Genomic DNA, 26,454 nt, shown 5'->3' with positions numbered 1-26,454 from the left:
TCTACATTAAAACAGTTTTATGATTGATAATATTCTATCTAATGAAATAATTTTGATAAACCCAGATCATTTTAGCTGTACAAAAATAGACAATAATAGTGACCCAGATTACGTCAAGTGATTTTCAGTGTAAAGCGACAGTGGAGAGGAAAACTCAGCATGGACCACCACCTGCCACCAGTGACTGGTTGGAGGCAAAAAAAAGAAAACAAATGGCCTCGATTTGTTGCTAGAGAGGCATATTTTTTGCCAATTTGTCATATCGGTAAAACTAATAGTGTGAAGTATTGTAATTACACAAAGTCATATAGTGTTTCAAAAAATCCTTTTAGCCTAAATTGGATGTACTTGTCCACAAAAAGAAACAAAAACCATCCTTTGTGGTTGGAATGTCACAAGTAAATGTTCTTCTTCCTGTGATTTTTTTCTGTCTCTCTCTTTTTAAGTTTTGTGTAACTGTTTGTGGTAAAAACAATCTTCTATGAATAATTACTTCTAAAATGGCCGTTCTTTCTCTCATTTTGTACGCTCATTTAACACAGTGGAATCACCTCTGGAAGGTGTGTGAAACTTAGTCAGCTAAAACATATCAAAGCCGGGAAATACACCTCCAAGTCACCAGCTGATCCATGCAGCAGGAATAAATGTTTCCGTGGCAGTTAGAGTTCTGTGTCCAGGAAAAACCCTGCAGATCCCGCTTATGCTGGAGCACAACTTAGTGTTGCACAGCAGCACTGGTGGTAATGTTTGGAAAATGTAATAATAATTATTATTACTCTTTTTTTAGTATAACCAATTTTATCCAGTTTTACTTAGCGTACTGCAGTTGCATCCTTTTATCAATGGGGGGTGCTGTAGTTCAGCTCTCATATGTCCTCACATTGGTAGACGTTTTAATTTGTCCTCATTGACATACAAAGGCGAATACACACTGACACACACTCAGTGGTGTTTTTTCTGCAGCTTTCTTCTGGTGGCATTTTTTTCATACGTTTCTGAAAACTGTGATCTGCGACTGTTTTTCTTTCAGTTCAGTCTTCAATTCTGTCATTTTAGCCATGAAACTTTACCTTTTCTCATGTTTTCTTGTCCCTCCTCCTTTAAGCATTTACCACCGGAGACATTGCCAGAAACCTAAATAAAACACGTCTTGTGACATACTGTAACTTCTCGACTGGTACACGATCAGATTATTCTGACGTGGAGAAAAGCAGCTTTTTTGTGACTTAGTGCTGTTATGCAACACATTACTGACGTAAAGTGTTAGTAAATGCTTTCTCCTCGACAAAATCAGCTGATTTACGTGGAGTACATAAGCGCTTCACTGCAGTAAAGTGTTGCACATCAGCATCTATATAAAGCTGCTTTTCTCTGTTGGATTTACGTTATTCAGGTTAACGGCTGAAGAGTTAAAGTAGTTGAAAGAATGCAAAAACACTGGAGCTAAAGTTTCAGTGTTAAAGGGCCCATCAGTGGCCCTTTAACACTGATGGGCCACTGACACTGCACTCTGCATGCCCCCTAATCTGGGGCATGCAGAGTGAAAGACAGTGGCGTGCGGCGGTTTTAAAATAAACACTTCAGCTGTTTTTTTTCTTTTCGTATTTGAAAAACAGATCGGGTTTGAGTGAAAATCTCTTACGATGGTCTTTTTTCCCCTATAAGATCATAGGGAAATGGCCCAATCACGCAGCGCTGTTACTGTGACCCCGCCCACCAATATAAATACTGACACTTTTCTGCGTCAGCCTTCAGGAATGGGCGATTTAAATTAATGCACGGGAAGGGAAAAACAAAATATTGTAACAATGATCCTGTAGCTGGTGGATAGGAGAGCGTCTGTGGATCACGATGAGCGTGCGTGAGATGGAAAAGCACGCAGTAGATCCTTGAGCTGCTGCACACTTTTATGACTGCACAACTGTTTTTTTCAGTCATGTTTTTGGCGTCGCAGTGGCTGACATTTATGAAGTCATAATTTCAGTTTATGAAAGAAAAACCAAGCAAGATCGGATTAAATCCAGACTCTCTCTCTGTTTTGCCAAAAGTCAAAATAAAATATGGAAAAGTTCTAAAATGAATATGTTACTATACGTGATCATTACTTTATTTACTTAGGGTGAAAAAGATAAATGATAATGATGTCCAATTGTGGAAAATTTATATTATAATTAGCAAAATAACAAAAAAGTAAAACCATTTACTTTTACATGGAATTAAAGCACCATGACAGAATGAACTCACATGAAGTTACTCAGACCATGTTTCATAATGTAATAAAAGATGAATAGGTCAAAATACAGTTATTTTTTTCATGTTAATGGTTGTGAAGTTCTTAGAAAAATATTGATGGTATTTTGTTTTGATGTATCCAATCCAAACCACAAATGCAGTACTTTTGGTTTCACTCAAAGTTGCTAAACTTTTTCAACTTTGACCTATTTTCCTTCTGCATTATTGTTATGAAAAACTTTTGTAAGATAATACCAAAATAGGTTTTAAATCGATTTGACCTGCTGTTTAAAAATGAAATACAAATTCAGATCTATTGGAAATGTTTTTTAATTTCGTAGTATATTAGTTCACATTATAGTTGGTGCTGACATAGTTGTTATGTAGGACATTTTGAATTGGCGCTTCATGTCATAAATGTTGGTGACCCCTGGCCTCTATCTGTTACGACTCGTGACCGAAGGAACCCAAACGCAGGAAGGAGGAACTCAAACTCGAACTCAAGTAGACTGTCACAGATTTACTCGAAATCTCAAAGAAGTCAAACATCCAGTTGTACAAACAAACAGGACTCTGCGACACTGAAAACAACAAGGACAGAAACTTAAATAACAAACCACATAATCAGGAAACTGAAAACAGCTGAGAGAAACAGGTGAACACACAGAAGGGGGAGGAGGAGGGTGCAGCTGCCAGCTGATCCATGACATAACCCCCCTCACAAAGTCCGGCTCCCAGACGGACCCCGACGAGGCTAATCAGGGTGGTCACGGTGGAAACGGGCAATCAAGTTTGGGTCGAGGACGTGGCGCTCTGGCACCCACTGACGATCAGCAGGGCCGTAACCCTCCCAGTCCACCAGATACTGGACGCCTCGACCAACCCTCCTGGAGGCGAGGAGTTCCCGAATAGTATACACAGGATCTCCATCCACAATACGAGGTGCAGGGGGGGGCACGGAAGGAGGCTGAAGAGGTGAGTCCTTTGCAGGCTTGAGTTTGCTGACGTGGAACACCGGGTGAACTCTGAGAGTACGGGGCAGACCAAGCCTGACTGCCACAGGGTTGATGATCTCAATTATGGGGTAAGGACCAATGTAGCGAGGCATCAGCTTCCTAGAGCCCCCTTTGAGTGGAATGTCTGCGGAAGAGAGCCACACTCGATCTCCCACCTTGTATTCAGGGGCGGCAGTCCTCCGGCGGTTGGCGACAGCGGTAAACCTCTCTTGGTTTCTCAGCAACCGGTGTCGGAAGTCCTCCCAAAAACGACGACAACGCCTCACAAATGCAGCAGGACCCGAAACCGAGGCCGCCTGCTCCTGGTGTGGGAAGAGAGGCGGTTGGTAGCCGTAAGCTGCTTGGAAGGGGGAAAAACCGGTGGTATTGATGAGAGAGTTGTGTGAATATTCTGCCCAGGGGAGATGAGATGACCAGGTGTTGGGGTTCTTTGAGCACATAGCTCGTAGAGTGGTCTCTAGATCTTGGTTGAACCTCTCTACCTGGCCATTGGTCTGGGGGTGGAAACCGGAACTTAGACTGACCTTGACTCCTAACATTTTACAGAACTCCCTCCAGTAAGAAGCTACAAACTGAGGCCCACGATCAGAAACTATGTTCTGCGGAAGACCGTGCAGACGAAAAACGTGTTTCGTCACCAATACTGCCATCTCCTTGGCTGATGGTAGCCCCTGTAGTGGTATAGCATGAACCAGCTTGGAAAATCTGTCCACTATCGTCATTATGACTGTTTTTCCCTTCGAGCTGGGCAGACCGGTGACGAAATCCATAGCAATATGGGACCACGGCCTGGAGGGTACAGGAAGAGGTTGAAGAAAACCAGCAGGGGGAGTTCTGGGAGTTTTTACACTGGCACACACAGGACAGGAGGCAACAAATGCCCTTATGTCTGAAGACATGGTGGGCCACCAGAATCCTTGGGCCACCAGGAAGGCAGTTCTCATAACTCCAGGGTGGCAGGCTAACCGGGACGAATGTCCCCACTTTAGGACTGACGGACGGAGACTGGAAGGAACAAACAGACAGTCTGCCGGACAACCTGGTGGAATATTTGCAGGATCAGAAACCAAGGCCTTGACCCTGCGTTCCAAGGACCACCGTGTAGCACCCAGAACCAAATGAGACGGGACAATGGGGCTGGCTGTAGTTGAATCTCCACCCTCCTCTCTCTGATCTAGACGAGACAGGGCATCCGGCTTGGTGTTCTTCCTGCCAGGGCGATAAAAAAGGGTGAAGGCAAAACGGTCAAAAAACAGAGCCCACCTAGCTTGGCGAGGGCTTAGGCGTTTGGCAGTCCTGATATACTCCAGATTCTTGTGGTCCGTCCACACAAGAAATGGTTTCTCAGCACCCTCCAGCCAATGACGCCACTCCTCAAGGGCTAGTTTAACAGCAAGTAGTTCTCTGTTCCCAATGTCGTAATTTCTTTCTGCAGGAGAGAGCTTGCAGGAGAAATACGCGCAGGGATGGACTTTATTATCAGACGCCCTCTGAGATAAAACAGCCCCCACCCCCGTCTCAGACGCATCCACCTCCACAATAAATTGTTTGGAGGGATCAGGCTGAGTCAGGACGGGAGCTGCAGAGAAGCGTCTGTTCAGCTCGGAAAATGCTTTGTCTGCGCCCTTATCCCAGATAAAAGGTACCTTAGCTGATGTGAGTCCATGCAGAGGTGCAGCCACGTCACTGAAGTTTCTAATGAACCGCCTGTAGAAGTTGGCAAACCCTAGGAATCGCTGAACTGGTTTGCGTCCAGTAGGAACAGGCCACTCCAGAACGGCCCTCACTTTGTCCTGGTCCATGAGAACTGATCCAGGTGAGATCACATGGCCAAGGAACTTTGTGTGTGTTGTGTGGAATTCACACTTCTCGGCCTTACAATACAGGTGGTTCTCAAGGAGGCGCTGGAGTACGGCTCGGACGTGCTGCACATGGGTCCCGAGATCTGGAGAAAAGATCAAAATATCGTCCAGATATACAAACACGAACTTATTCAACATGTCCTTGAGCACATCGTTAATAAGACTCTGAAAAACAGCAGGTGCGTTTGTGAGCCCGAAAGGCATAACCAAATATTCAAAGTGGCCATTAGGGGTATTAAAGGCAGTCTTCCACTCATCCCCCTCACGTATACGGACAAGGTGGTACGCACTTCGGAGGTCAAATTTGGTGAAGATCTGGGCCCCCTTTAATTGATCAAAGGCAGTCTGTAATAGGGGTAAGGGGTAAGTGTTCCGAGCAGTGATGCAGTTCAACCCCCTGTAGTCGATGCAAGGACGCAACCCCCCGTCTCGTTTGCCCACAAAGAAAAATCCTGCTCCTGCAGGAGATGAAGAGGGACGAATGATGCCAGCCTGGAGACCCTCCTGGATGTATTCCTCCATAGCCTCCTGCTCAGGACGAGAGAGAGGATATACATGTCCCTTGGGTGGATGTGTTCCTGGCAGAAGATCTATGGCACAATCATAAGGACGGTGAGGGGGAAGGGACTTGGCAAGGATCTTGCTGAACACAGAACCAAGGTCATGGTATTCAGTAGGAACAGTGCTAAGATCCAAAGGTTCAGGGGAAGGTCTCTTGACTGAGGAGCGAATAGTGGCTGCAGTTAAACAGTTCAACAAACAAAACGAACTCCAAGACAATACACGTCCTGAAGTCCAGTCCATATGAGGGGTGTGTCTGCACAGCCAGGGAAAACCTAAGATAACCTGTGGTTTCAGCGATTCCACAACAAAAAATCTCCGCAGTTCAGTATGGTTACCTGACACAGTTATATGAATTTCAACCGTACGTGCAGACACTTTATGAATGACTGCCCCATTGATGGCATGAATATGCAAAACTGGAGACAAATGTTCAACAGGAATCTTGAGTGTTTTTATTACTTCATGAGAAATGAAGTCGCCATCTGAACCAGACTCAATTAAGGTCTCAAGCTCTTCCTGAACTCCTGCATAGTTTATTAAGACCTTGGTTGAAGGCCTTGAGGGAGAAGAAAAAGACGAAATCCGGCTCACCAGTTCCCTCCTTGCTGATGAACCCTGTCGTTTCCCGGGCAGTCGCGCACAAAATGTCCAGACCGTCCACAGTACAAACAAAGTCCAGCTCCCATACGGCGCCGCCGCTCAGCGGGCGTCAGACGTCCTGAACCCAGCTGCATGGGCTCCGGGGAAGGAACGAAATCCTGGCGAGGAGTGCTGGAACGGAGCGGAGGATCACTCACAGGAGGAAGCGGGCGAGGGCGGGGACTGGTGTTGCGGCGTCGCTCACGACCCCGTTCCCGCATCCTCCGATCAATACGAACTGCCAGATCGATCAGCTCCTCTAGGTCCTCTGGAATCTCCCTCGCCGCCAGCTCGTCCTTGAGGACGCTGGAGAGACCCTGGAGAAAAACGTCCACGAGTGCCTCATCCGCCCAGCGGGTGCTGGCGTCCAGGGTCAGGAACTCCACGGCGTAGTCAGAGGCGCTGCGCGGTCCCTGCTGGAGGCGAAGAAGCTCGGACGCGGCTGCTCGATGGGGTGTAGTAGGGTCGAACACAGTGACGAGGTGGGTTGAAAATGCTCGGAAAGAGCGGCAAAGTTCTGCTCCGCGCTCCCACTCTGCCAAACCCCATCGTTTGGCTCTACCCGTCAGAAAGCTCAAAGCAAAAGCAACCTTGCTCTGCTCGGAGGGGAACTCGTCGGGGTTGAAATCAAAGTGGAGGCGACAGGAGGTGATGAACGCCCGGCAGGCCTCAGCTGTTCCATCGAACGGCTCGGGATGACCCAGTCTGGTTTGTTGGGTCGAAGGTGAAGGAACATGCTCCAGCCTGGAGAGACGATCGTGGAGCTGTTGCATCCCGGACATGAACCCACGCATCTCCTGAGCCAAGGCCAACAGCTCTTCACCGGCGGCGGAGCCTCCTTCACCCGATGATCCAGGTAAGTCCCTCAGCTGGGAACCTCCTGCTGGGTTGGTCATGGTCGCAGAGTAATGTTACGACTCGTGACCGAAGGAACCCAAACGCAGGAAGGAGGAACTCAAACTCGAACTCAAGTAGACTGTCACAGATTTACTCGAAATCTCAAAGAAGTCAAACATCCAGTTGTACAAACAAACAGGACTCTGCGACACTGAAAACAACAAGGACAGAAACTTAAATAACAAACCACATAATCAGGAAACTGAAAACAGCTGAGAGAAACAGGTGAACACACAGAAGGGGGAGGAGGAGGGTGCAGCTGCCAGGTGATCCATGACCCTATCATGCTAAATCAACCTTTTTGAGCTTTTAATTATCTTATAATGTTCATTCATCGCTTAAACAAAGTGACATTTTGATCCATTTCTGAGTGTTCCTCTCAAAACCTGCTCTCTGAGCAGCAGCCCCTCCCAAACAACGAAAACGAGCGGGTTCTCACGAGCTGATGTAAATAAGTGAGATCAGCCCCTTCCAGGAAGAGTCTGCACTTCCGGCTCCGCCCCCAGACTGAAACACACCCACTTTCTCTGCAGAACTTACGATGATCTGCAATATGCACATCCATCTTTGCAAAAGTTTGGATGTTGTTTGTTTTCGTGGGTGAAACGCAGACACACTACTGAGGCTGACTTTAGGATGACGTCATGAAATGGGCGGCACCCACAAGGAGAGAAAGGCGGAGCCTCAGAGAATGAGTCGTCTTCCTTCTGGGTGGAAAAATGAGCAGAGAAATTAAATAATTTTTCATTATCGTTCTCTTAGTGTGCCAAAGATAATATAAGATCATCTATATGGAAATAGTTTTCTCTGAAAGGCTTAAGAAAAGCATGATATGGCCCTTTAAAGGGTTAAAAACTCTGAGCTGACGTTGTGTTTTTGCCCCACAGAGGAATTTACCCGGCTGTGACAAAGTAGTACTGAAAAACTCCATCAGTGGCGCCAGGTTTGTGGTGAGTTTCGAGAAAACCATGACAGAAAAGACATTTTCAATTGGAAATTAAGAAGTTTTTCTGACCCCAAACTGTTCTTGTTTATGCAGAATCTGACTGACAGCGACTTCCAGAAGTTCCCCAAACTCCAAGCTCCGTAAGTATTACTGCCCTCTGGAGTCACACAGCAGTACTACAGGCAGCTTTCGTTAACTCCATTGATCAAAACAAGTTTCAAATTTTAAAGATACGCTTCCTTTGATTAAGGTTGTGGGATCATTGTTTTATCTGAAGTCCCAACTGTATCACAACTGTACACCATCTTCATTCACATTTACTTTCTCACCTCTGAACTTAAATTAGAGGCAAAGTCATTTCCAGCAGATATGACTGATGAAAATAAATCAAGTCAACTGAAAGAAATTCAATACTTGACAAAAACAGACCTGGAGTTACGGGGTTAGACAACTGTCAAAATCAAAGGTACCTTCATAGACATTGGTAACCGGATATAGAATGTCTGGTTACCGATGTCTCTGCAATGGAGAACAATCAGGCACTGTTTACCTGTTTTATGAACTACTTAGTATTTTTCTCTTAATCATTACTTTATTAATATTTTATCTCTGTAGGTGATTGGTCACAACAAATCATCACCAGCATTCATGTGACAGCAGTGACGTCATAAACAAGAGTGTAGTTTCTTCTTTCTCTTTCGGCTTTTCCCATCAGGGGTCGCCACAGCGAATCATCCTTTTCCACCTCACTCTATCATGAACATCTTCTACCCTAACATTAGCCAACTTCATGTCCTCTGTTAAGACATCCATATATCTCCTCTTTGGCCGTCCTCTTGCCCTCCTGCCAGGCAGCTCCATCTCCAACATCCTTCTACCAATATATCCACTATCCCTCCTCTGAACATGTCCAAACCATCTCAGTCTGGCTTCTCTGATTTTGTCGCTAACACAGGCAACATGAGCCGTCCCTCTGATGTACTCGTTCCTTATCCTGTCTAACCTGGTCACTCCTAAGGAGAACCTCCACATCTTCATCTCCGCTACCTCCATATCAGCCTCTTGTCTCTGTCTCACTGCTACCGTCTCTAACCCATAGAGCAGAGCTGGTCTCACCACTGTCTTGCACACCTTTCCTTTGAGTCTTGCTGACACTCTTCTGTCACACAAAACTCCTGACACTTTCCTCCAACCGCTCCAACCTGCCTGCACTCGCCTCTTCACCTCTTTTCCACACTCCCCATCACACTGAACTGTTGACCCCAAGTACTTAAACTCCTGCACCTTCTTCACCTCAGCCCCCTGTAACCTAACGCTTCTACCTTGATCCCCCTCGTTCAGACACATGTATTCTGACTTACTACGACTGACCTTCATGCCTCTTCTTTCCAGAGCAAACCTCCACCTCTCTAGCTGTTCCTCCACCTGCTCTCTACTCTCACTGCAAATTACAATGTCATCCGCAAACATCATTGTCCAGGGAGATTCCTGTCTTACCTCGTCTGTCAGCCTGTCCATCAGCATAGCAAACAAAAAGGGACTCAAAGCTGCTCCTTGGTGTGGTCCCACCTCCACCTTGAACTCCTCTGTCTGACCTACAGCACATCTCACCACCGTCATACTTCTCTCATACATGTCCTGAACTACTCTGACATACTTCTCTGCCACTCCAGACGACCTCATACAGTACCACAGCTCCTCCCTCGGCACCCTGTCATACGCCTTCTCTAAATCTACGAACACACAATGCAGCTCCTTCTGACCATCTCCGTACTTTTCCATCAACATTCTCAAAGCAAAAATGGCATCAGTGGTGCTCTTACAGGGCATGAAACCATACTGCTGTTCACAAATATCCACCTTCTCCCTAAGCCTGGCTTCTACTACTCTTTCCCACAGCTTCATTGTGTGGCTCATCAACTTTATTCCTCTATAGTTGCTCCAGTTCTGCGTGTCACCCTTGTTCTTAAAGATCGGGACCAGAACGCTTCTCCTCCATTCCTCAGGCATCTTCTCACTCTCTAAAATCCTATTGAACAAACTCGTTAGAAATTCCACTGCTGTCTCTCCTAAGCACTTCCATACCTCCACAGGTACGTCATCAGGACCAACGGCCTTTCCGCTCTTCATCCTTTTCAGAGCCTTCCTAACCTCATCCTTTCCAATCTCTGCTACTTCCTGCTCCACAACAACCACATCTTCATCCCTTTTTTCCCTGTCATTTTCCTCATTCATCACCTCCTCAAAATACTCCTTCCATCTTTTCTGTACACTCTCCTGGGTTGTTAGCACCTTTCCATCTCTGTCCTTAATCACCCTTATCTGTTGCACATCCTTCCCATCTCTGTCTCTCTGTCTGGCTAGTCTGTACAAGTCCTTCTCTCCTTCCTTTGTGTCTAACCTGTCATATAGCTCATCGTAAGCTTTCTTTTTGGCCTTTGCCACCTCTCTCTTCACTCTACGCTGCGCTTCCTTGTACTCCCGTCTACCTTCCTCCGTCCTTTCTACATCCCACTTCCTTTTAGCCAACCTGTTCCTCTGGACGCATTCCTGTACTTCCTCATTCCACCACCAAGTGTCTTTACCATCTTTCCACTTTCCAGATGACACACCTAGCACCTTCCTACCTGTTTCCCTGATAATCTCTGCTGTAGTTTCCCAGTCATCTGGAAGCTCATCCTGACCACCCAGGACCTGTCTCAACTTCTGCCTAAATTCCTCACAAGTTTCTTCATTCTGTAGCTTCCACCACTTGGTCTTCTTTTCTGTTTTCCCTCTCTTCTTCTTCCTGACCTCCTGAGTCATCTTACACACCACCATGTGGTGCTGTCTGGCTACACTCTCTCCTACCACCACTTTGCAGTCAATAACCTCTCTCAAATGACCTTGTCTACATAGGATGTAGTCCACCTGAGTACTCCTACCTCCACTTCTGTATGTCACTCTATGTTCCTCTCTCTTCTGGAAGTAAGTGTTGACTACAGCGATTTCCATCCTCTTCGCAAAGTCCACCACCATTTGTCCCTCCAGATTCCTTTCCTTCACACCAAACCTGCCCATCACCTCCTCATCACCTCTGTTGCCTTCACCAACATGCCCATTAAAGTCTGCTCCAATAACAAGTCTCTCTCCTCTGGGGATACTCTCTATGACCTCATCCAACTCACTCCAGAATCTCTTCTTCAATTCTAACTCACAGCCAGCCTGTGGCACATACCCACTGACTACATTCACCATCACCCCTTCAATTTCTTACTTTAGGCTCATCATCCTGTCTGAGACTCTTTTCACCTCTAGAACACCGTTTACAAACTCCCCCTTCAGAATCACTCCTACCCCGTTTCTCTTCCTATCAACACCATGATAGAACAGTTTGTATCCTGCTCCAATACTACGTGCCTTGCTGCCCTTCCACCTTGTCTCCTGCACACACAGTACATCTACCTTCCTTTTCTCCATCATGTCTGCCAGCTCTCTGCCTTTTCCTGTAAACAAGAGTGTAGTTTCATGAACAACAATACAATACAACAGTTCTATCGGTATTCTTTTAGGTTCAGTTCAGGACTCTGTGCAGGCCAGTCCAGTTCATCCACACCAGACTCTGTCATCCGTGTTTTATGGACCTTGCTTTAGTCACTGGTCCACAGTCATGTTGGAAGAGGAAGGGGCCACTCCAAACGGTTCCCACAAGGTTGGAGCATGGAATTGTCCAAAATGTTTTGGTATCATGAAGCATTCAGAGTTCCTTTCACTGGAACTAAGGGGCCAAGCCTAAATTACCACGCCATAATTCTTCCTCCACCAAATTTCACACTCGGCACAAAACAGTCCCAAATGTACCGTTCTACTGGCCACTTCCAAACCCAGACTCGTCCATCAGATTGCTGGATGGAAAAGTGTGATTCGTCTCTCCAGAGAAGGCGTCTCCACTGCTCTAGAGTCCAGTGGCGGCGTGCTTTTCACCTCTGCACCCGACGCTTTGCATTGCACTTGGTGACGTGTGGCTTGGATGCAGCTGCTCGACCATGGAAAACCATTCCATGAAGTTCTCTGCATGCTGAACTCGGGCTAATCTGAAGGTCACATGAAGTTTGGAGCTCTGTAGAAATTGACTGTACAGAAAGTCGGTGACCTCTTTGCACTACGCGCTTCAGCATCCGCTCACCCCTCTCCATCAGGTTACGTGGTCTACCACTTGGTAGTTGAGTTGCTGTTGTTCCCAAAATCTTCCGTGTTGTTCTTATAGAGCTGACAGTTAACTGTGGAAGATTTAGGAGTGAGGACATCAATGTAACAGGAGAAATTTGGTTTCACGAGCTACATAAAACAAAATCTTGCATTTTTATTTTTTTGTGTACAGTTTTGTATGTATGCATACACGTTCTTTTGACAGCTATCTTCCCCTACAGATCTGACTCATGTGGGTCCTTCATGTCACTTGGGCCCAGTCTGAAAATCCTGACGAGCTGCGTGAGCACACATTAGAGTCTTCAGAGAGAAAGCTGCCTAAAGAGGGAAGGCAGCCAGAGAGTGGCTGACCCAAAAACATCTTCACAACAGTTTTTAAGGAAACCGTTGAGTCCACTGATCACAGCTTACAGGGTCATGGAAACTCACAGTTTGCCTGCAGCGAAGCAGCAATTTTCAGCTTAGAAAAGAATTTGTAATCATAGAAACAAACGAAAGTTCTATATGAAAAAAGATCAGAACAGTTCAGTTCTGGGCTGGTTCTGTACTGAATCTGCTACACCGGGTCATGAGGAAGCTGCTGCAGTTTGTGTGATTCATGCTTTTTGTGTGTCCGCAGGATGATCTCCAAGCTCAGTAATGAAATCCGCAGGAACGAGGGGAAGAGAAGCCTGTTTGGTAAAAAGTACGTTCCTGTTTCCCTTAACCTGACTTAAACATTGGGGACTCAGTTGTGGTGGTCATCTTAGATTGACATGTGTTTGTAGCTGATTCTTCCAGTGTGAATAGAATTTGTGTCTTCACAAAGCCAGACTTGCACATAGGACTGTGGAAGCTCAGTCTGGGCTGAACACCGCAGAGGCTGCTGTTAGGATTCATCATGTGTCTGCAGAGGCCATGAAGACATTTCTGACATGATTTTTATCAAGCTTCTGAATGCACTGAACCCAGTCTGAGCATGAGTTGCTGTGAAGTTCTGATCCATGTCTGTCTTCCACAGACAAGCCCCCGTGTTTCCTGACGCAGGTGAGTTTCTCCTATACTGAGAATTCCTTAGTTTCTCCAAGAGAATTTTGCTGATGTGTATTTTTTTGTTTTTTACCTGTGATCAGGTTTCTGCTCTACAGACACCAGCTCTGAGGCCCAAGGGTGGAGCGATAATGAATTTGTAAGTTGATTTTTCCTCATAACCTTCAGCTTCTGAAGAGCTTTTGGAAATTTGGGAGCTTTGTGAAACAGCAACACCCTTACAGATCACCTCCATTTATTTATGATATGGCCGCAGCGGCTCAGGTGGTTGAGCAGGTCGGCCAATGATTGAAGGATTGGCGGTTTGATCACTGCTCCCCCCAGTCAGCTGCCGTTGTGTCCTTGGGCAAGACACTTGACCCTCCCTGCCTCCATGTGGCACCACTGGTGTATTAATGTGTAGGACTCTCCCAGCCCTGAACAGGAACAGAGGATGGATGGAATTTCAATTTTTGGAAAAACACAGAGATACACAATGCAAAACAGATAAGATCATATTAGGCTGAGTAACCGTTTTGGTAAAACTGATGTCTGACTCTAAAATGCAGGTCTGCATGAAACAAAACCAGGTCAGGGTTACTCATTTCAGGTCCAAGTCAGACATTGAAAGTCTTCAGTCCTGGATTTGTTGGACTTGAGTGAATCTTTCCCCAAAGTAGACCACTCTATTCCTTCAAAGAGACTGTGGAAGAGTTATGCTTGTTTTTGTTTGGTAAATGTCATTTATATGTTATTTTAAAACATTTTTACATTTAATGATTGACTAGGTTTTTTTAATATTATTTTTACTATTTTTATTGACTCTTTTGTTTTGTTGCATGCATTTTTTTTTCTTTTTATTTATTTATTTTAGGTTTCTCATGCAGTTTGACAGCATTTCCTCTGTTCTTTTCTTTCTATCACATCTATAAACCCTCTTTTGCCAACAGGAAGACGACGACGACTATGAGAGTCCGTACAGTGATGAAAAGGAAGAAAGTGACAACTACGAGTCCCCGAGCGAAGACCCATCTAACGAATACGAGCCCCCGCCTTCAGCACCATCGGATGATGGGGTTACCAAGTTTTACCCAACGTCCCCCATAGGGGAGGGGGATTATATTGGTACTCAATGAAGCACATGGTTGACTTCAGGCCTGCATACCACTACCTGAGTAGGTAACCAAAAGCCATGTTTATACCTCCACAGATAAAAGAGATAACCACACGTCTAACATGAGCGCACCTCCAGCTTTGAGTCCCCGCCCCCTGGCTTCCACTCTGCCAGGGCATTCATCCCGAGATGTGAGTACGCAGGGAGCCAAAAGATCTGCACCCGAGCAGAAAGCTTCTACCGAGCTGTCAGTAAAACCTGTCTTCAACCATTTCTCATTAAGAACTGATAACTCAGCGATACAGAGGAGCGTTGCAGCCAGCAAACCACTAGCTGCGTTTACATGGACAAAAGTAATCATAATGAACGCCTGATCAGAATAAAAATGCGTCATGTAAACACGCCGTTCTGAATACTCTGCCCTGATCAGTCATTTGGATCAAAATTTCTTTCCGATGGAGATAGGTGGGTTATGCCGATTGCAGGCAGGGGAGGTGCTTTGTTACTGTGTGCTCCGGAGGAGGCTTCAGTCCATCCGGCTGCTCTGCTTTAGCGAGCTGCTGGACTCAGGAGAACCGCGTCTCCCCACAACAGTGGAGCGGTTCTTGGATGTGTGTGAGCTAACGGAGGCAGCTTTGATTGGAGAAATGCTGCTCAGTCCTGAGAAACCGTGTGAACAATCATGTGAATTCATGTTTCCAATCATGTCCAGACATAATTAAGGCGGATGTTATTCCCACATATTTACGTTCAGTCAAGATACAGATTGCAGCATATCCCGCATGGATTTGAGCTATTTCCACGGCTAAATGTTGTCTTTGGCACATATTAGCCTAATCCTAGTCCTTCTTCCGGCTCTGTTCCACACACACACAAAAAAAGGACAGATTAAAAAAAATTATGAGAAAACAACCACTTGATAATAATAAAAATAATCAAAGCATGTTTAGAAGATCATGTCGCTCTATGCTGCAGGTTTGTTTGTTTACACCGGAACTCAATATTTCTTCATCTACAGTCGTTACCGGTATTTTCGAGAGCTCTGCACATGACCACATAATTTGTTCCGACCGAAAGTGTGGCGTATGCAAACGTTTGTTATAATCGGATAAGGTTTTTTTGGGGGGGCCACGTACACAGTTCAATTCTGATCTGATCTTTGATCGGATCAAAGATATTTTGCACATGTAACCACATTGTTACAGAGAGAGGAAGGCCTTCGCAGACACTCAAATAACTGTGCTCCCCAGCAGTTCACAGAAAGCTTAACAGCTGACATGCATCCGCTTTATACATTTACTGAATTGAAACTGTCCTGTACCCATATTTAGTAGGGTTCCTTTTCTCTTTAGCTCATTTTCAAAACCAAACATCGAGAAAACAGGAACCTGTCTTTGAAACAGCCCCTCACATTGTGTTTTGAGGTCCATCTCACTTTACAGTGCTGTCTGAAACTTGAGGACATTGAGATGGTCAAGCTTTCATAGTGCAGTTTTTATCCCTCTGCCTTTGCTCAGACTATTGGTTCCCATTTCTTTCTATGCAGCAGACTGATTCCATGAAAAACAGTATTTGTACAGCTGCGTGTACATGTACAATAAATAGCAAATTTATCATTATTGCGCATATTAAATCAACTCTGCCTTCTGTTTGAACAGTGGAAAACTCAGTGATCTCAAGAATTTATGTTTTTCTCAAAAATAGAAAGCCTCCCCCTATTGGATTACAGCTCCGTAAAGTAAAGAACATTGCCTAACTATAACACTTTATAATCGTATGTTGTTGTCATTACAGATAATGAAAATCTTAACAATGCATGATAGAATGACAGCCACACAGCATTCTCTCTGTTTGATCATTTTTTTTTCATGTTAGCAAGAGGAAGAGAAGAGAACACACGGAGTTAATAAAGAAACAGGAAGTGGCGCCGGGCGAGTGCAATAATAGGGCCCCAGGGGTGCTTGAGTACCGGCCCTTTTTTGCCTCGTACTAAAAAGAGCCCTCTGGTGAGCTCAGAGGGCCACAAAAACAACGCAGGAAGTTGTTAGTCTGTCTCATGGTCTGGGACTTAATGACTTCTAGACCACCAGTGTCCTGCTGGTTGGAGGCATCTGCACTTTAAGTAAACTCTCTTGACGGCGCTATTCACTTTGACACCTAAGTGGCTCAGTACAAACACAGTACAACGGGTCTTCAACAAACAACAACAGTGTTCATGTCACAGGTTTAGAACCACATAGGACCACAGCCCCAGATTGTGGTGCTGAAATTGATCTTGAGTGCTGTAGACTGGTCCTCTCACAGTGTTTTTCATGTTCTCCGTCTTTTTTCTTCCAGGTTCACTGCATTTAAGGCAAAATCTGTTGAAATTGAATTTGATGTTTTTTCCAAATTCTAACTGTAACACACCTTCAGTTCTGAACAAATTTTGCTTCAGATGATAGACCTTAAGGTAGAATTCAGACTGGCAGGTTTGCTCTTGGTCAGATCCAGACCTTTTACCTCAGATGGATCTCCTAGTATGGCATGTGTGAGGGCTCAACTGAACTCTGGTTTGGACCAAACAAGAGAAATCTGGATTTAAAGGTTGTTTGGGAAACCTGTAACTGTAACTGTGATTTTTGCAGGTGGTTGGGTCTACTTCAGTCTTTGGTTCTGTGCTGAGAGTGGGGTGTGTGAAACCTGACCAGAGGAAAAAAAATTAAGTCCACAGGACTTCCCGAGACAAGGAGACCACTTAAACGAATAGCAAATTAATAAAAAATGTAAAAAAACAGCTGCCGTGACAGGAACCATCAAACAGAAACAACCGATCAGTCATATGGTCAACGATAAAAGCCAACATGCTCATATTTAAAATGTACAGCCATCAGACTGTACAACACTGCACACCAGTGACACACTATGCACGCACACGGTGTATTTTTCATTTGTGGTTGCTGTTGTTGTTTCCGTCGTTTTTAGTTCCTACAAAGGTTGTCTTGGTGTGTATTTTTACTTTAATTTTGATTTAATTTATTTTTGTCGTGTGAGCTACAGATATTCTTCTGTTCTTTCACACTGCTCCAGTGTTCTGCTTTTATCCCCATCGCGGGATAAATTAAGTCTTATCTTCTCTTGAAAAAGCCTGCCTTTTAATCAGTTTAGTCAAAGTGAAGCCAGCATTTGTATTTAAAACCATTTTCTGTTTGACGATTCTTTCTAAAAATGCATTTTTTGTCTATTTTGTGTCCGAGCAGCATTCAGAATCCTCGTTTCGGCGGGAACCGTCCCCGCACTGTGTGGGACGAGCGCCAGGAAAATGTGAGTAAAAGGCTTCAGTCTACTGTCCACATTTGCTAACAGTTGCTAACCTGGAGTTGGTGGTCATAAAACCTCATTTAAGGTGAGGAAGGGGACAAGACTTTTCCTCTTTTTAAGGCCTTTCTGAAGACTAACTGATTACTGGTTTGGTCCCTTTTATTTGTTCCAGTAAAATAGGAATGTTTAATTTTGTGACTAAAAGAGTTATTCATGCATTCCCACTAAAAAAACTGACGGGTATCCTGGACAATACCACCCACCCTCTGCACATGACTATCAGTAGCCAGAGAAGCACCTTCAGCAAGAGGCTGCTCCTCCCAAGGTGCAGGACTAATAGACTGAGGAACTCCTTTGTCCCCCGGGCCATCAAACTCTTTAACCTCCACTTAGGAGGGGGGAGGAAGATGGAAAAGTAAAGGGAAAGGGCCTGAGTGACCTTTTTGTTTTGTATATGCTGTTTTGCAGATATTTAAACTGTTTCTTACTGTTCTAATTTTCTAATTTTTCTAGTTACTGTGCTGCTTTTTCCTATATGTATGTCAACCAGTGCTGTATGCGATGGAGATGTCAATTTCCATGCGGGAACCTCCCAAATGGATAAATAAAGTTTTCTATCTATATCACAAAAAAAGGACTATTTGTTACGTGGTGTGGTGCGTTTTCACACTACTGTGACATTGGTCCACTTAGCCGGCAGAGCGGCACCGACCTCGACTGCAGCAGCAAAGGAAAGCGATACTTAGGCTGATGGTCACGATGTGTCTGATAAAGCATCAGTTCAGAGAGAAAGTTCACCTCTTACCTCTTGTTTTTGTCCAGATGATGAAGCTAAAGTTTGTTTTAAAGAAGCCAGCACAGCACATGCCCCCCCCCACCACCAAGGGCCCTGCATGTCTAAGGTGCAATTAAAACCGGGGGGGGCTTGGACATCACTGCCAGCAAGCAGCAGGTGTCCTCTCAGCGCCCTACCGATTGTTAGGATATTTCAGGTTCAGACTTCTAAAAGGAGGCTGCACTCCTCCTATTGACTGCATAAAAGAACTGAACTGAGTGACCCCCCCCCCCCCCCCCCCCCCCTGGCATTCCAACCTGCTGGTTCCAAGAAGCCAAAATCTCTTAGACCTTTACAGAGGAAAAAAAAGCTGTTAATAAGTCATTCTATTGGTCAGAATAACCATTCTTTGATCTGAAACCTTTTTTTTTACCATATTATTGAAAATTCCATTTTTTTCTGTATTGCAAGATATTCAAGTTAAAAACTGACCAATCAGATGCCTCAAAAAACAATAGCAGGTTTTGCGTCGAAAGTTTAAAACATCTGATTGACAGATTCACCTGAGCCTGCTTTCAAGTGGTAAGGCTGTGACCTTCCAACAAGCTCCCTCCTGATTGGTTGAAAGAGTGGTTGCCATTGATATGTTGACTCAACTTACCTGGACTTATCACTGACGAATGCTGGCTCCAACATGGCAACATGTGTACAGTGAAAAAATGGCGACTGATATGACTTTATTTTGTTGGAACTAGAATTAAACCATTTTCTACAGATGACATCACACTCACCACGTGTGACCACATCTGGCTCTGTTGACAACAGAGGTTTTCTTATGTTTGTGTTCAGTTCCTGCTGAGCCGCCGCAGATTTGTCGCAGCAGCAAGCCTGGCAGAGAGCCAGGATCGAACTCCTTCAACAGCAGAGGTAAATAAAACACCAAACCTCCCAAACTATGCCACACGAGCAGCCACTCTGTTCCAGATTTTCACTCTATTTTTTACATTTATCTTGCTTTAATTCATTTATTATGACAGTCAATGTTTGCTTGTTTTCCACAGAAGCTCAGAACAGCGCTCCTGAGAGGGTGAGTTTCCTTTCTGAAGGATCAGAATTTATGGTGGAGCTGTCAGGTAGAACACAAACAGCTGATGTTGTGAACTTAACAAAACATTATGAAACCAATAGACTAAGACACAAAAACAGGGGTCAGCAAGTGAACCCTGTAGAACTCCATAGCCACACTTACAGGTTAGCACAACATTTTAACCTTCCATTAATTGATGAATTTCTTCTTTTTTCCAGTCCGGCGGTCACTCCTGGAGGTGCGTGCACACTCACACACAAGCTTGGTTGTAACTTTAAGCTCTCTCACTGTCTGGACCGTTCAATGGGATGAAGATGTGAAGTCCATCCCAGCAACAGCAGTCATCCTCTCCATTCCCTCTTCTGTCACCAGAGCAGAGCTTTCAGTGAAATGCTTCCGCAGAGTTCTTCCGCCTGAAATGTTCTGTTCTATCATTAAATACACATTTACAGCATCAGTCCATACTATCTGTGTGAGATCGCCACTGTTTTCCGGGACTCCCCCCCCCCCCCCCCCCACAATTTAGGCTCACATCTTCCATGATAACCCACACCTTGACACATATGTCCCCCCCCCCCCCCCTTTATTATGCAGCACCACAAAGGGTCTTGCCCATTCCACACTGGATAAAGCTCATTGCGTCCCTTGAGATCCAACGCTGGTCCTGCGCTGAACTAACTGAGCCATCCAGACACACAACCAATAGTGGAGCTGATGATTAAAATAATCCTGCATTTTGTGGTACAAGCACTAGATATAGCATGGATAAGCCTAAGGATCCCCTCTTTCAGAAAAGGACATTAGCCCCGTGATTATCCAAGATTTTAAAATGTGGTATGCATATAATAGTAATGTGCAGGTACCCCTCAAGTTTAAAGACTGTATTTTGTGCATGAACAGCCCATATTGTTGAGACTAGGTTTTGTAACAATCGACTGTATGGCTGCCATCTTGACAAATCAACGCCCTTTTGGATTTTTCTCCTGGCTAACAGGTTTTTCTGAAAGAGGGTCTGCTAAAGTCCAGCCATGCCAAATTTGGTGCTTGTACCACACAATGCATGATTTGTCTGCCATATCAACCGAAGCAGGTCCACTAACACTCACCATGATGTTTGTGTTCGATTTAGGCCTCAGCCTGACCCGTCTGATCCTCCCGCTCGGTCCAAGCCTCCTCCTGTGCTACCCCCCTCCTCGACCTCCATCGGCCGGAGCAATTCCTCCGCTCGGCCCCCGCCCAACAGGTCCTCTTCTGAGCGCGTCACAGACTGTGTTAAGATTGGTTTATTATTGGTTTATCATTAACAATATTCCGTTTGGTTTTTCAGATATCCTGGTCCTGCAGAGGTATGCTGGCCTTTTCACTCACAGAACGAAAGAACGTGAGATGAAAATTTGTGGTTTTTACTTCAGTCGGGCACAAACTATTCAATTCAATTCAATTCAATTTTATTTGTATAGCCCAAAATCACAACAACAGTCGTCTCTATGGGCTTCGAAGTAAAACATGAACTTAAAAGGATCACGAATACAAAGAATTCAATAGGAAAATACTAAAATGAACTAACAATAACAGCAAAAGGGGAGAAACCCTCACTGCCTTCAGGAACACCTCATTCATGGAAAAGAATGTAGTTTAGGATGAGATGATGGAGGAGAGCAGCGGCACATTTCTGACGGGGGTGTTTACTAAATGAGCTCTAAAGTCTTTTCTCTTTTTCCCTCTTTAGCAAACACAAAAAGAAGGTATGAGTATTTTCTTTTCTTTTGTCTGCTTAAAACCTGAAAACATGAATGAGAGAATCTTCCAGAAGGACCTGCAGGATGGAAGAGGCTCAGTTTTTGTTTTTAATTTTTTCATTAAGTTTGCTTTGTGCTTTAATTTTTACACCCTAAATGTTAACAAACTGGTTGGGACCCAAACCCTCATTTTCCATTCCCAATTCCAAAGCAAGCTCAGATGCGACGCTGCTGCAGTTCCTCAAAGAACCTCTGGAGGCTGGTGGCAGAAATGAGCCAATCTAATGGATTCCCACGCATGTTAAAAAGTCCAGCTTTACCCTAACAGTTAACTCCTTATCTTAATAAATGACTGAGTGCCTTATTGAACAAAGCAAGGCTTTTTTAAGTTGAGGTTACCCTTTAATGTTAATAATCAGCTTCAGAATTAGTGTTTTCCACCATTGCTTCACAGCTGAAATGAAGTGAGGCTTTTGTTTGTTTGTCACTGAAATGATTTAATAAATGTGTCTTTCATTCTTCAGTCTCTAAACACAGCACCTTCCCTCTCCATAACAAAAGTCTTGCCCCCCGCCCTGGTATTCCTGGAATTCATTCGGAGAGGTAAGTGAACAGAATCAAACCTGTTTTTCAGTTTGAATGCTTCATGGAGGAGGTTCAGCACGAGCTCAGATGAACACAGCAAAGACACTGATGCTGATGCTTCTGTTTTCTCCCCCAGCATGCCCTCTGCAGGCTCCCTGCCTCACAAACTGTCCTCTGGTGAGAAAAACTAACAAACTCAGCTCAGGATTTTTGAAATGACGGATGAAGATCAGACAGATGTGACTCCTCATTGGATGGTTTTCATTTCCGACCTTCAACATGCAGCTTTCATCTTTGTAAAGTTTTTTGGGGTGTTGAAATGTGGTTTCTTTAAAAATAATGTAGAAATAATGTTATTATGGTTTTCATGAATCGAGCAAGTGATTGGCCTGGTTTGGGTTATGTTAGCTTAGAGTCAGGTTAATGTTAGGATCAGGTTGGGTTAATGTTAGATTAGCGTTAGCTAATGTCGGGTCAAAGTTGGGTTTGAAGAATAGGAAGTGAGTCACTCTCTCTGTGTTTGCAGCGATTGCTGAACATCGAGGCAGCTTTGTTGGATCAGAGAGACAGACGCCACGTCCTCCCCTTCCCACAAATACACACATGCAGGTAAACACAACGAAACAAAAGAGCAACACAAGACTCGTGGCAGAGCAGATTTGGGACCAATCCTAAGTAAAGTCTGGAAAACAGATCCATGTTTGGCTCTCAGTCCCGTTGATAAAGGAAGGAAGGTTACAAAGAACTGAATAAAAACAAACAGACGACACAAAACCTTTTTTTAGGACTTGAGACTTCGTAATCCACAGGGTGACCTTGGTGCAGTGGTAGGGCGGTCAACCTCTCAGTGTAATATTGCAGGTTCGATTTCCCCCTTGTCCACCCATGTGTCAAAGTGTCCTTGGGCAAGACACTGAACCCCACCTTGCGTCTGGTGGAAAGTCGGCGCCAGTGTTCGGCAGCAGGAACACGCCATTTACCATTTACATTGAAAACTAGAGTTCAAAATTAACAGTAAATTACAGCTGCAAGCAGTGTTGAATGGCCTGCAGGCACTACCCACCCTGGCCAAGAAAATGATGGCAATCTTTTCCCAAGGTCAATGTAGACTGAGGCTGTAGGTCCTGCTGTGGCCATCCCATAATAATTTCATAACCTCCCTTGGAGACCCCTGACATGTGTCTTCTAGTTTCGTTAGATGTGAATTCAGAAAAACATTTTTGAGCCCCATAAGAGATTTTGACCCGTTCATTCATTTAATGGGTGATGTCATCATTTTTTTTGGTCGTGGGGTTGTTTTCTATGCTCAAAATTCATTTCACCGGGTACGAGGTGTTTGTAAATTTTGAGTTTTTGAGTTTCTGGTGGGGTCAAATTTCTGCTTGAAGGTGCAGAAAGAAAGAAGAATTGTGAAAACGATCTGGTCCTTGACTTAAGAATGTTAACAAGCTCTGAAGTGTTGACAGAATGCTGTTGGAATATGTTTTTATTAAACATCTACACACATAACAAAAGACTAATTTTGTCAGTGGTGCATCTTGAGGCTCCACAGTTATGAAAGCTCTGCTCTGAGACGGACAGTGTTCAACATCCTTTGTAGGAGACTGTCCAAAGCAGGGCTGCCTGTCTAGAACAACAAACAAACCACCTCACCTCAGTTCCATAGTGTCCTCATTGACCTTCACACCCCAGATGACCTCGGCCTTTAACAAACCTTCTCAGTTAGAGCCTGAAGGTTCAATAAAACCTGAACCGTGAAACAGATGATGAAGTGTTTATAGAGCCACATGGAAAGAAACGGAAATGTGATTTCATCAGGAAGGAGGGAGAAAACTGCTCCGGAGGAAGTTCCTGAGTCTGAGCAGCAGGTGGTGCTGCTGTTCATGTTTCCTGCTGTCATGCAGGCCTCTGTGTGTTTCCAGGATCTGGATCCACGCTGGTATGCTGGGATGGTGACCCGGGGTCAGGCTGAAGCATGTCTGAAACAAGTCCACAAGGTCAGGAGGAGAAAGCTCCAGTTTCTGCTCTTTTAAGTCTTCATAAAATATTCGTCAGGAGGCTTAGATCAACTGAAGCTGTAAAGCGTTGAGAGCAATAAACCTGAAAGGAAGCAGGTCAGTGATGTTACCTGTGTGTCTGCATGCAGGACGGGGCGTACCTGGTGAGGGACAGCATCCGGCAGAAGGCCAACCAGCCCTTCACCCTGATGGTCTTCTACCAGGACAAGGTCTACAACATCCAGATCAGGCAGGAGAACCAGGTGTTCCAGCTGGGAACCGGACTCAAATCTCAGGAGGTGAACAGGAATCACACACAGACTTCTGGGAAGGAGCAGTTCTTAGGCTCTTCATGTAGACATGAAGGTTAAACATTTTTATCTTCAGATGAACATAGAAAATTTAGGAACGTGCAGACTAAAAAAATGAGAGGAAACATTTTCGAAGAGAACAAGACTTGATGCTATGGAAGCATTTGTGTAACATAATTAAAAATAAAAGTCAAAAGCAGAAATGCTTTTTAAAGCGGTTTTGAAGTAGAAAATGACAAATAATTTTGAAGTATTGATTTTTCATTTTAATTTTGAGTCATTTGATGCAGTTACATTTTGAAAATGAAAAAGCATTTCTGGTTTGGACCTTTATTTTTAATTGTGCTACACAAATGATTCCATATGATGCAGCCAGTAGGAGGTGCATTTCCAGCTAAAGATGTCCTGATAGATTCAAAATATTTGAATCAAAATGTCTCCATGTGCCTCCGTCACTTCTGACCTAAAGACCAGAGAGGAAACATGTAGTCACACATTTACCCTTCAAGAGTTGATCAAAAGAAGTAGTTACACATTTGACCTGCAGGGGGGGGCAGATAAACGCTCTCTATCTGCAGAGAGCAGCTAATTTTCGTGCATTAACTGTGTTTTTTTTGTGTTGTTTTTGTTTCTAGTCCTTCTCTTCAGTCGCTGAAATCATCTCCCTTTACTCCCACTCTCCTTTGCTCCTCATTGATGCTAAAAATCGGGGCTCTGGACAGCAGAACCAATGTCTGCTTTCTGACCCGGTTGCAAACTATATTACTGGGCAGAAATGGTAGTGAGCAGACGGAACCGGATCAAAACCAGACCAGAGGAGAAACAAGCCCACAAGTCAGAATTAGAGGAATGTTCAGGTTAAGCCTCACCGGTTGAAAAACAGGAAGGAATTCTCAGGCTCAAATGTTTGCTTTTGTTTTTCTATTGAAATACCTTAAAGCTCTACGTGTTTAAGATGTGTTTTGTGTCATGTTTGCTTTCCATAAATTTATTACATACATGATTCAAACTTCAGAAAAACTTGTGTTGAAGTCAAGTCAGCTTTATCCTAAATTTCTGTTCCTTTTTTGATTCTTTGCTTGTCTGTTAGTTTAACTCTCAGCTGATCTCCTTAAAGCGTCCAGAAAGATACAAAAGGCGCCAATTTATTTTTCATTCTCTCCTAATCTGTGGAATTCAGAAGAATGATGACATGAACCAAATGATAATCAACATCTGACCAAACATTTGTGTTTCACTTTTACAAATCATCTTAAAAAAGCTTCATGAAATGCATACTACAATAAATTATGTAATCAAAGATTATTTTGGGGGCAAACAATATGATGCCTAACAGGTTTTTCTTCAATGCATCTGTGCAAAGAATTCTGGGAATTCATGTACTTCTGGGTGTTTTCAGGCTGGACACACCGGGTTTACTGAAAGTGAACCAGAGTGCGTTTCCCCGCGATAATCTGGAACTCATTTTCCGTCTGAATACACCCTCTAATTCAAACTCTTTCAAAGATTTGCACCACATTATGAAACTTTGATTAAAATCACGACTCACACTCTAAATGCTTTTGTCTAATTTATATTTATCTGTAAAATGACTTGCACCATCAGACTGAAGTCAAGTCTGTTTCTTGGTTGTAAAAACTCTTTAATCTCATCTACAAAGATGTTGCTGAATTTATGAAGACCAGAACTGTAAAATTTGGTGTTTTTCCAAGAAATGTAGTCTTTGTTTAAGTCAAGGTTGGATGAAATGTTTCAGCTTTGTTTTAGATGATGTTAGAAAGTCACGTTTGAACAAAATTTGAGGAATTTGTTGTGTTTTTAGCAGTCTGTAAATGTTTATCCATTGTTTTAAATAAAGTTTGAAACGCCACGATGGTCGCCATCTTGTCCAGATATGACGCTACTGAGTGTGTGTCGGTCAGGACATGCCTACACTAAATAAAGCTGAGGATTTTATCACCTGTCAATCACATAACCACACCCTAAATTAAAGCGAAACTTCCATAGCATAAATGGTAATTGGCGTATAACTATATAGCCCTTTACCTTCCTAAGTAACAGTCTCATTTACACGCTGATGAAGTTGATATAAATCCCCCAGAAGAGTTGTCATGCATATTTCATAAAACCACATTTTTTTCCTTTTCCTAACAAGATTGAAGCTTTTTTGTTGTAAATGAGAATCATTTTACTG

At 44.1% G+C, this 26,454-nt stretch overlaps 1 protein-coding gene across 1 annotated transcript in view; it reads left to right on the top strand.

Moving 5' to 3' along the window:
• Positions 1-26,130, top strand: part of lcp2 (lymphocyte cytosolic protein 2) — a 31,359-nt gene extending 5,229 nt beyond the window's left edge. Inside the window, exons 2-21 of the mRNA XM_023962603.1 lie at positions 8,098-8,160; positions 8,250-8,296; positions 12,964-13,029; positions 13,345-13,370; positions 13,457-13,512; positions 14,303-14,477; positions 14,563-14,657; positions 17,706-17,769; positions 19,391-19,468; positions 19,603-19,628; positions 19,847-19,866; positions 20,758-20,871; positions 20,956-20,974; positions 21,358-21,373; positions 21,892-21,970; positions 22,089-22,129; positions 22,479-22,561; positions 23,875-23,949; positions 24,099-24,248; positions 24,896-26,130. Of these exons, the coding sequence (XP_023818371.1) occupies positions 8,098-8,160; positions 8,250-8,296; positions 12,964-13,029; positions 13,345-13,370; positions 13,457-13,512; positions 14,303-14,477; positions 14,563-14,657; positions 17,706-17,769; positions 19,391-19,468; positions 19,603-19,628; positions 19,847-19,866; positions 20,758-20,871; positions 20,956-20,974; positions 21,358-21,373; positions 21,892-21,970; positions 22,089-22,129; positions 22,479-22,561; positions 23,875-23,949; positions 24,099-24,248; positions 24,896-25,042 (1,440 nt within the window). The 3' untranslated portion in view covers positions 25,043-26,130. The remainder of the gene's footprint in view (positions 1-8,097; positions 8,161-8,249; positions 8,297-12,963; positions 13,030-13,344; positions 13,371-13,456; positions 13,513-14,302; positions 14,478-14,562; positions 14,658-17,705; positions 17,770-19,390; positions 19,469-19,602; positions 19,629-19,846; positions 19,867-20,757; positions 20,872-20,955; positions 20,975-21,357; positions 21,374-21,891; positions 21,971-22,088; positions 22,130-22,478; positions 22,562-23,874; positions 23,950-24,098; positions 24,249-24,895) is intronic.
• The last annotated feature ends 324 nt before the right edge of the window (positions 26,131-26,454 follow it).

The sequence above is a fragment of the Oryzias latipes genome, chromosome 14 (genome assembly GCF_002234675.1).
Source record: "Oryzias latipes chromosome 14, ASM223467v1".
Taxonomy (NCBI): domain Eukaryota; kingdom Metazoa; phylum Chordata; class Actinopteri; order Beloniformes; family Adrianichthyidae; genus Oryzias; species Oryzias latipes.
This window is presented reverse-complemented; position numbering and strand designations above follow the sequence as displayed.